The following is a 10,388-nucleotide window of genomic DNA, read 5'->3' on the forward strand; positions in this document are numbered from 1 at the left end:
CAGGCTCACACGCACATGCCCTCGTGTTCCTGCCTGCTGCTTCATGCACACATGCTGCCTTCTCTTCACAGTTGCCAACTTTCACGTAGTAAATAAGCACCCTGACTTTCACAGTAGCCAAAAATCAAGCTAATCCCATTTCAAAACAAGGCCCAAACAAGCCAGTCCCTAAGAACCCCAACACTCTATGTGACTAGATCCCCCTGGTGTGCAGTCTGGGACTGTGGTGGGCCCGCTGAGCATCCCTGACTCTCTTCCCCCTTGCCCCTGTTTGTCAGGAGCTGATCAATAAAAAGAAGCAACAAACTACAAGCCAAACAAGCAACTCACAAGTTAATTAAGCCAAAAACAAGCCTAATTGCTGTGATTTTTTTCGCAGGTTTGGCATGTCTGCTTCTGAGTCACTTCACCTGCTAAGCCCGCTCCAGACCTACCACAGGGGCCTAGTTCTTCCTTGCCCCTGTGCATGAACCCCAGTGCATAGCCATTGCCACTCCGACCCTGCGTTCACACTTGGGACTGGTGGAAATGATGCCCCAAAGATCAGGGCAACCATGAATCTGGCCCTGAGCTGCTTTTGTGCATGCCCTGCAGATATGAGAGGGAATAACCTCTGCCCATCCCATTCTCCCTACAGCTGAACTTGATGCCCATATCTCATCCCTGCTGTTAGATCTCCTGTGTTCACCAGTGCTTTCACCTGAAACTAAATACATTCCTGCTTTGGGCACAAGGGGAAAAAAAAGCCACTTTGGAGGCGAAGGGTTTTGCTTTCCGCTCGCAGGCAGGCCCTGTTTCCCCTACAGGAATAACACAAAGTTGTGCTGCTCCTTGTGGTCCCTGTATGCTCTAATGTGGTTTCTCCTTATTGGTGGGAACAAGATAGCAGGTGATGGTGCAGCCTGAGCTTTGGCTCTTTAGTCATTCATTGATTTGTGGCCCAATGATACCCCATAGAGCTGGGAGCTTTCCACAAACCTGGGGCACCCGAGTGCTCACAAAGGACAGCAGTGTTGATATCATCTGTCCCCAGCTGGCCAAGATGCAGTATCCAGTGGTGATTAAACAGAATAGAAATGAGCAGAGTGAGCCAAAGACTGCGTCAGAACAGAGACTGGCTTGCAAAGGCTCTGGCTTAGGTTTGCTTCAGGCGAGTCCCAGCCCTTTGGTGTTGGTGCATTTGATTGGGAAACCCTGACACTTGTGTGCGCAGTTCAGTCAAAGACAATGGATTCTCAGGCACAAAGGATTCTGAGATTCGGGGAGTGGGTGTGTACCAGCCTCAGCCCCAGACTACTTCAGAGAAGCCTAGGAGCTACTCTAGCATATCAGATGTGCTCTGGTAACAGGAAACTCCAGCTAGTGAACTCTGGCTGCTTCCTGGCCCCTTTGTACCATAAGAGTGGTGTGAAAGGGATGGATCCTAGCTAAGGATTGGGGACCAGTTCTGGCCCTCAAACACAGCTAGTGACACTGGGGCCTTCATAGATAGTCTGCAGACACCTGCGATATAGACCCCAGATAATGGGACTGGCTCCGGAATGCTTTGCAAAGTTTGAAAAAACACCCCTTGTCCAATTGTGGGCATGTTTGATCCTATGAACAGCTAGAAATGCTGGCATCAGGGTGAGATCATTTTCCTTTCCTTCATGAGTGTGCGATCTTTGAGGTCAGAGTGTCATCTGTGTTTCAGATCAGGGATGGCCTTGTAAGCTTGAGTCAAAGAATCCTGGGACCCTGCACAATTGTCCAGGGGGCACTGGAACACATCATCCACCGAACACCCCCAGAGTTTTACCACAACACCCTCAGCTTCCTCAAGGTATGTCCCCCCCCCCCGAGAGACAGGTATTTAGAGTGAGAGGGGACCAGCAGCATTCGTCAGCAGGTCAAACAGGACTATGAATCATCACAGTGGTGTCTTGCTAGGGACCTTGTCTTCTCATGTCCACTCTCTCCCAGCAGGAGGCACTGGAGGGAGCAGGGCAGGAGTGCTGGTAGTGGGGGAGGGGGCTCCTGGTTACTGTAGTCCTGACCTCTCCCAGCAGGGGTTGCTGCTAGGAGGGGCAGGAGTGCCAGCTGTGGGGAACTCTTGACAATCCAGTCATAGCACTGCCAGCCAGGAGATGCTGTAGGAAGAAATGCTGGGGGTGGGGTGGAGGGGTGTCTACACTGATTTGCTGAGGTCAGCTCAGTCACCTCGACTGCATTCAAGGCTGTTAACATCTGTCCTGTTTGCATTAGATGCCCCTTTATTTGCGGTGGGGGACCTGTCTTGGGTTCTGGCCAAGAATTTGTCTCCAGTTTGCTGAGCTGCTTCCTGGAATGTCCCGAGTCCTGAACTCTCTCATCTCTGCCTTTCAGTCCAATGCTGACCTTTGCTACGCTGCCCTGTCTGCCGTCTCTGGACTCCAGCCCGTCCGGCCCTCAGGGGCCATGTACCTCATGGTAAGTGAGGCGCTAATGTGCCATTTCAGAGCATTGCTGTTTGCTCAGTGTGTGCTGGATCCTGTTGCCCTGCCCAGTGTCTGCCTTGTCTGCTTAAAATGTGAGTTGTTCAGGGAAGGGCCTGTCTCTTACTGTGTCAGGGCAGTGCCCGGCACAGTGGGGCCCTGATCTCAGCTGGGGCAGGGCCTGTCTCTTACTGTGTCAGGGCAGTAGGGTGACCAGATGAGAGGGAGAAAATATCGGGACACATTGGGGGGGGGGGGACGCAGGGAAGGGTCCGCCGGCAGAGAAAAAAAAAAAAAAAGTCGAGTGCTGCCGGCGGAGCAGTGAGAGAGAGAGAGAGAGAGAGAGAAAGAAAAGGCGAGTGCTGCCGGCGGAGCAGCAATAAATAAATAAATAAATAAATAAATAAGGTGAGCGCTGCCAGCAGAACGAAATCTCGGGACAAATTGTGTCTCGACCAAAGATCGGTTGGGACGCGGGACAAACACCTAAATATCGGGACAGTCTCGATTTTATTAGGACGTCTGGTCACCCTACTGGGCAGCGCCCAGCACAGTGGGACCCCATTCTTCAGAGAGTCGTAGAGTGTAAGGCCAGGGGGGACCACGGTGTCATTTAGTCTGACCTCCTGGGTAGCACAGCCCAGAGAATTCCACCCAGCTACCCCTCTGGTGAGCCCAGTAACTTGTGTCTGGCTAAAGCAAATTGTCCAGAAAGACACTGGTCTGGAGTTGAAGACATTAAGAGATGGAGGATCACTACTTCCCTTGGCTGTTTGGTCCAATGGTTGATCGCCCTCACAGTTAAAAAACATTGTGCCTGATTTCTAATTTGAATGTGTCCGGCTTTAACTTCCAGCTGCTGATTCTCATTATTCTTTTGTCTGCAAGAAGAGTCAAGAGCCCTTTAGTACCTGTTATTTTCTCCCTGTGAAGATACTGGTGTACTGTAAACAAGTAATCTCTAAATCTTCTTTATGAGAAGCTAAACAGACCGACCTCTTTATGTCTCTCACTGTAAAACGCTTTCTCCAGCCCTTGAATCATTTTTATGGCTCTTGTCTGCACCCTCTCCAGTTTTTCAGTATCCTTTGTAAAAGGTGGGCACGAGAACTGCTTCACGGTATTCTAGCATCAGTCTCACCCATGCTGCATACAGAGATAAAATCACCTCCTTTCTGTTCACTTATTTATACACCCAAGGAGTGCATTGTCCCTTTTTGCTGCAGCGTCTCACTGGGAGCTCATGTTGAGTTGTTTGTCCATTATCACCTCTAAATCCTGTATAATGTTATTGCTTTCCAGAATATGGTCCCCCATTCTGCAGGCATGGTGTGCATTCCATGTTCCTAGGCATTCTTTATATTTGGCTTTATTAAAACTTTTTTGTTTGAATGGGCCCAGTTTACCAAGCAATCCAGATCACTCTGCATGACTTCCCTGTCCTCAGCATTGTTTACCACTCCACTAATCTTTTGTGTCATCTTTATATTTACTGTGAAGTTACCAGTAAGTTTCTTGCAGTGTCTTTTTGAGATGCACTGTAGCCCTCTCTGCAATAGGAGGAAGGTGGGGAGCATCCGGGGAGCTGCATCCTGCTCTTCCACATGGCTCATTCCTTTATATTTACTGCCAGATCAAAATGTTGAATAGTGTCAGGTCTAGTACTGATCCTTGCAGAACCTCACCGAACCCTAGCAATACCCACACTCAGTGACCGACCGTTCCCCAGGGACAACTATTTTTTGAGCTCTGTTGGTTAGCCAGTTCTTAATCCATTTATTGTGTGCTTATTCTTTAGAGATATTGCTAATTTTTTAATCAGTGTCATGTGGTACTAAATCAAACACTTAACAAAAGTCTAAGTAGCTACACAGTTACTTTTTCAATCAAACTTTTAATCTCATAAAATGAAATCAGGTTTGCTTCACAAGATGTATTTTCCATAAAAACCTCATTGACTGGCATTAATTATATTCCTATTCTTTGTCAACTGAATCATCTTTACCATTATTTTGAGTGGGATGTCTATAGTTGCCTGAGTCATCCCACTTGCCCTTTTTGAAAATTGACACAACATGAACACTCTTCCAGTCTTCTGGAATTTCCCTAATACTGCATGATTTATTAAAAATGAACCAGCAGGCCAAAGATCTGCTCAGCCAGCACTTTTAGGGCTCTAAGGTACAAGTTATCCAGGTCTGCTGTTCTTAAAATGTTTTATCTCTAGTAGATGCTGTTTAACATCCTCTTTTGTTACTAGTAGACTGGAAAGTAGCTCATTATCCTCAGGTAATACGAGTACATGATCATTCTCATTTCCAAATATAGAACACATAGCTATTAAATACCCTTGTCTTTTCTACATCATTATTAACAGTTTTACCGTCTCCCTCTAATAATGGGCTTATACTATTGTTAAAATTTATTTTGTCCATAAAAAAATCCTCCTTATTCTCCTTAGGCCTGCCAGCCATGAATGTCCCTTGATATCTTTAGCTTCCCTTATCAATATTCTGTACTTCATCACTTCTAATTTATATCAATTGCTATCTATTTTAACCTTTTCCCATTTGTTATATATTGTCTTTTTATTTCTGATTGCTGACTTATTTTGCCGCTGGCTTTTGGCCAAAGTTTTCTTCTTTCTTGATTGTGAATTCATGGCTTTTTGCCATCTAGTAAACTCTTCTTAAATAACTGCGAATTTTCATTCACATTTTTCTGTGTAAATTTCACTCATAATTTCCCTCAGCTTTGGGAAATTAGCCCTGTTGAAGCACCAAATATATATATTATTGATCAGAACCTTCCTCTCTTTGCCCATAATGAATATAATTAGGACATGATTGCTGGTCTCTAGGTAACAACCAACTTCCAGTTCAGTGAACAGTCCGTCATTATCCATCACAGTAAGGTCCAGAATAGAGTTACCTCTGCTGGCTGCAGTCCCTTTGTGTTAGAAAATCAGCATCAAAATGTTTTACAAACTCTAATGGAGTTTTACTCCTGGCTGCAGGAGACCTCTAGCATGTCTTCTCAACTGAAGTCCTCCATCACAACCATTTTTCTTTCCACATATTACAGACAAGTATTTAAGAAGTGACTCAACCCTGTTCTCTGGCTTGTAACAGATCCCCACCACTGCCCCCTCCTGGGCATTAACAGCACATTGATCCATGTGCATTGAAGAGCTGGTGGTTCTGAGCTATCAGTAACTCCTAAAACAGGTTATGGTCTTTTTAATGGAGTCCCCTTTCCTCTGTACTTCCTCTCCTTCCTTGACAGGTCCTCCCACCTTGTCAGTAACAATAGTGGGGAGTATCAGGGGGTAGCTGTGTTAGTCTGTATCCACAAAAACAACAAGGAGTCCAGTGGCACCTTAAAGACTGACAGATTTATTTGGGCATAAGCTTTTGTGGGTAAAAAACCCACTTCTTCAGATGCATGGAGTGAAAATTACAGATGCAGGCATTATATAATGACATATGAAGAGAAGGAAGTTACCTCACCAGTGTTGACAGGGCCAATTCAGTCAGGGTGGATGTAGTCCACTCCCAATAATTGATGAGTAGGTGTCAATTCCAGGAGAGGCAAAGCTGCTTTTGTCGTGAGCCAGCCACTCCCAGGCCCTATTCAAGCCAAAATTAATGGTATTAAATTTGCAAATGAATTTTAGAGTTCTGTTGTTTCTCTTTGAAGTCTATTTCTGAATTTTTTTGTTAAAGGCTGGCTACTTTTAAATCTGTTACAGAATGTCCAGGGAGAGTGAAGTGTTCTCCTACTGGCTTTTGTATGTTACCATTCCTGAGGTCTGATTTGTGTCCATTTATTCTTTTATGTAGAGACTGTCCAGTTTGGCAGAGGGGCATTGCTGGCACCTGATGGCATATATCACATTAGTAGATGTGCCGATGAATGAGCCCCTAATGGTGTGGCTGATGTGGTTGGGTCCTCTGATGGTGGCGCTAGAGTAAATATGGGGAATGGTAAAATACAAAAGCCAGTAGGAGAACACTTCACTCTCCCTGGACATTCTATAACAGATTTAAAAGTAGCCATCCTTTAACAAAAAAATTCAGAAATAGACTTCAAAGAGAGGGGGCATGGGGCTGTATAGGCTGCGGGGGGAGGAGGGATGCGGGGGCATGGGGCTGTATAGACTGCGGGGGAGAGGAGGGATGCAGGGGGCACGGGGCTGTATAGACAGCATAGGGGAAGAGGGATGCAGGGGCATGGGACTGTATAGGGGTGGGAAGGGAGGAGGGTGCAGGGGCATGGGACTGTATATGCAGCAGAGGGGAGGAGGATGCAGGGGCACGGGGTTGTATGGGGTGGAGAGGAGGGATGCGGGGCATCGGGCTGTATAGGCTACGGGGAGGAGGGATGCAGGGGCACGGGGTTGTATAGACTGCTGGGGAGGGGAGGAGGGATGCAGGGGCACGGAGCTGTATAGACTGGGTGGGGAGGAGTACAGGGGCACGGGGTTGTATGGGGTGGGGAGGAGTTCTGTGGGGGCATGGGACTGTATAGCCTTTGAAGGAAGAGGGGCAGGGGCATGGGACTGTATAGGGGTGGGGAGGGGAGGAGGGGTGCAGGGGCATGGGACTGTATATGCTGTGGGGAGGGGAGGAGGGGTGCGGGGGTATGGGGCTGTATAGGGGTGGGGAGGGGAAGAGGGGTGCGGGGGGCATGGGACTGTATAGGCTTTGGGGGGGAGTAGAGATGCGGGGGGCAAGAGGCTGTATAGACTGCTGGGGGGAGGAGGGATGTGGGGGGCATGGGGTTATAGAGGGGCGGGAAGGAGGTGTGGGGAGGAGGGATGCTCTGTGGGTGCTGTGAGGGAGGAGCTCCATGGCGGTGCCTGGTGCAATCCTATCCAGCCTTGGCCTCTGATATCCCTAATTTCTGCACTGCAGGTTGGAATTGAAATGGAGCATTTCCCCAAGTTTGAGAATGACGTGGAATTCACCAAGCAGCTGATCTCAGAGCAGTCAGTCTTCTGCCTGCCGGCCTCGGTCAGTGTTCCCCTCAGAGCAGCCACACACGAAGAGAGTCTGGGGGGGCTGGGAGCTCTGAGCGTGGGGCACCCGGTGGGGGGCTGGGAGCTCTGAGCGTGGGGTGCCCAGAGCGGGGCTGGGAGCTCTGAGCGTGGGGCACCCAGTGGGGGGCTGGGAGCTCTGAGCATGGGGTGCCCAGAGCGGGGCTGGGAGCTCTGAGCGTGGGGTGCCCGGTGGGGGGCTGGGAGCTCTGAACGTGGGGCACCCGGTGGGGGGCTGGGAGCTCTGAGCGTGGGATGCCCGGTGCGGGGCTGGGAGCTCTGAGCGTGGGGTGTTGGTGGGAGGGGGCTGGGAGCTCTGAGCGTGGGCTGCCCGGTGCGGGGCTGGGAGCTCTGAGCGTGGGATGCCCGGTGCGGGGCTGGGAGCTCTGAGCGGGGGGGGTTGGGGGGAGGGGGCTGGGAGCTCTGAGCGTGGGGTGCCCGGTGCGGGGCTGGGAGCTCTGAGCGTGGGGTGCCCGGTGTGGGGCTGGGAGCTATGAGAGTGGGGTGTTGGGGGGAGGGGGCTGGGAGCTCTGAACGTGGGGCACCCGGTGGGGGGCTGGGAGCTCTGAACGTGGGGCACCCGGTGCAGGGCTGGGAGCTCTGAGCGTGGGGTGCCCGGTGTGGGGCTGGGAGCTCTGAGCGTGGGGTGTTGGGGCGAGGGGGCTGGGAGCTCTGAGCGTGGGGTGTTGGGGGGAGGACTAGGAGCTCTGAGCGTGGGGTGTTGGGGGGAGGGGGCTGGGAGCTCTGAGCGTGGGGCGCCCGGTGCGGGGCTGGGAGCTCTGAGCGTGGGGCACCAGGTGGGGGACTGGGAACTCTGAGCGTGGGGTGTTGGGGGGAGGGGGGTGGGTGTCATGTGGTCCACCAGAAGCCCTGGGCAGTGGTGCAATGGTCACTCCTTGCCTAGCCTGGCCCCAGGTGGCCACTATCCTGTCTCTAAGATCGCAGAGTCTGCCCCTATGCCGTGCAGCCCCTGTGTGCCTAAGCCCCGTGTCCTCTCTGCTTCGCACAAGAGCAGCTCCCTGCGGAGTTTGCACTGGCTCAGTTCGATGCCCCATGCAAACCCCGAGGCCCCATTCATGGTGCAGGGACAAGGCTGGAGATGCGCTGCATGTCTCCCCTTCCCACTCCAATTGCCCGCAGTCACCCGCCGGGTTCCTTAGCCACTCACTGAGCCTTGAGAGTCCTTGGCTTCCTCCAGCCTCTTCTCTGGGTCCCATCTGGGGGCTGCTGTGTGTTTCCTCCCAGCTCTTTTCTTACAGCCCCTTCCCCTGAGGGTCTCTCAGCTCCTTGCTGACGCAGCAGCCACAGGGGAGGTTGCGCTGTGAAAGGCATTTTACAGATGGAGCTGCCGACCGGCCAGGATCAGATCCCACAGCTCCTTCCATCTGGCTAGGCCTGTCCCTGTGGGTTGGGTTCGCTCGCTGGACACAGCTGGGGACATGGCAGGGCAGGGGTCTGAGACCCCAGTTTCACCCCTGCCCAACTAACCAGCCTTTTCCCATGGTTTATTTCAGTGCTTTGAGTACCCCAATTTCTTCCGGGTGGTGCTAACGGTGCCCGAGGAGCTGATGGTGGAGGCCTGCAGTCGCATCCAGGAGTTCTGTGAGAGGCACTACCAAGGCAGTGAGGGGGCCCAGGACCTGGAATGTGACAAGTAGCCAGGAGTGCCCTCCACTCTGCCTCGGCCCAGCCACTCCGTAAATGATGCAGCAGTGGGCAGGGCAGGGCTGCCCTCAGGTCAGCACCTACATCCCATTGCACCTAATGCAACTGGAGCAAGCTACCACCCTGCAGAGCTTCTGCATGTTCCCTGGGCTCATGGGAACCAGCAGCCATCATTCTACCCTGCTCACAAACCCTCAGGCACCCAGTGTCCCACCACCCGCCAGGAGCCCATGCTCTGGTCTGTGTCAGTGAACCGCAGCACCCTTCATACAGGGTCTACAGCTTCCACTCAGACAGGCAGCCGTAGCATGTGGGAGCTGTCACTTAGCTGCTCGGTTTGAGGGTCTCTGTTGTTGCAGGGCACTAGCTGGGAGACCCCAGGCTGAATGCAAGACGACAACTTCTAATTCCCTTCACTAGCAGTTACACTGGATGCTGAGCTGGACTCTTCCACTGACAGAACCATGCATGGAAAGAGGGCTGTGTCGGAGCAGAGTGCTCAGCCTCTTTCTGGCTGGAGCCAGGCTGGACAGTCTGGAGTACATGTGGCATAATGGACCCTTATCTGTCTACACCACAGAATGTCACTGACTGTACCTGATGTCTCCCCTTTACGTTGTCTAAGGAGCAGGAGCTCTGTGTACTCAGCCCTTGGTGTTGCAAAGGGCATAAATTATTGTAACTTTTTTATTAATAAATGTTTGGATGTGCCTGGCCTTGTGCTGTGACCTGCCCTGCTGGGGCTGCTTCTGTACCTGCCCTGATCATCTGGAGACATGGTCCCTCTTCTATTGACACTTCTTGCTGGCTGTTCCACAGCAGCCTGAGGCTGGAGCAGAAACCAGACAGGACCATGATCTTCATACATTTCATTTTGATACCAGGCAAGACTACTCAAGCCCCCAATACCACTCTGCCAAAATATTTTCACTTGGAAGATGGGCTGATAACTACACTGAACATCATCAGGTTTTTAGCCCTAAAACTTCACCTACCAAACAGAGCATCAACCCCTAAAGACGCAGACACATGCTAGAGCCAGCCCCACGCACCGCAGAATTTGCCATTCACAGAAATGAACATCCCTCCCCCTCCACTCATGCCCACCATTGACCTCTGCACCACCCTCCACACACACCATTGAGCTCCGACCCGCCCTCATACCCCCCTGCATCCGCCCCGCCCTCGTACACAGCCCTCCCCTCCACACACACCATCGACCTCCGACCCAC

General features: G+C 51.5%; 1 protein-coding gene across 7 annotated transcripts in view; it reads left to right on the forward strand.

The window, feature by feature from the left end:
• Positions 1 to 9,866, forward strand: part of TAT (tyrosine aminotransferase) — a 27,664-nt gene extending 17,798 nt beyond the window's left edge. For 6 of the 7 annotated variants that reach the window (XM_039502695.1, XM_039502699.1, XM_039502700.1 and 3 more), the window contains 4 exons: positions 1,694 to 1,822; positions 2,245 to 2,448; positions 7,370 to 7,468; positions 9,006 to 9,866. In XM_039502695.1, the coding sequence (XP_039358629.1) occupies positions 1,694 to 1,822; positions 2,245 to 2,448; positions 7,370 to 7,468; positions 9,006 to 9,149 (576 nt within the window). In that variant the 3' untranslated portion in view covers positions 9,150 to 9,866. The remainder of the gene's footprint in view (positions 1 to 1,693; positions 1,823 to 2,244; positions 2,449 to 7,369; positions 7,469 to 9,005) is intronic. The other variant, XM_039502702.1, reaches the window with a different exon arrangement.
• The last annotated feature ends 522 nt before the right edge of the window (positions 9,867 to 10,388 follow it).

The sequence above is a fragment of the Mauremys reevesii genome, linkage group 16, assembly GCF_016161935.1.
Source record: "Mauremys reevesii isolate NIE-2019 linkage group 16, ASM1616193v1, whole genome shotgun sequence".
NCBI classification, from domain to species: Eukaryota; Metazoa; Chordata; order Testudines; family Geoemydidae; genus Mauremys; species Mauremys reevesii.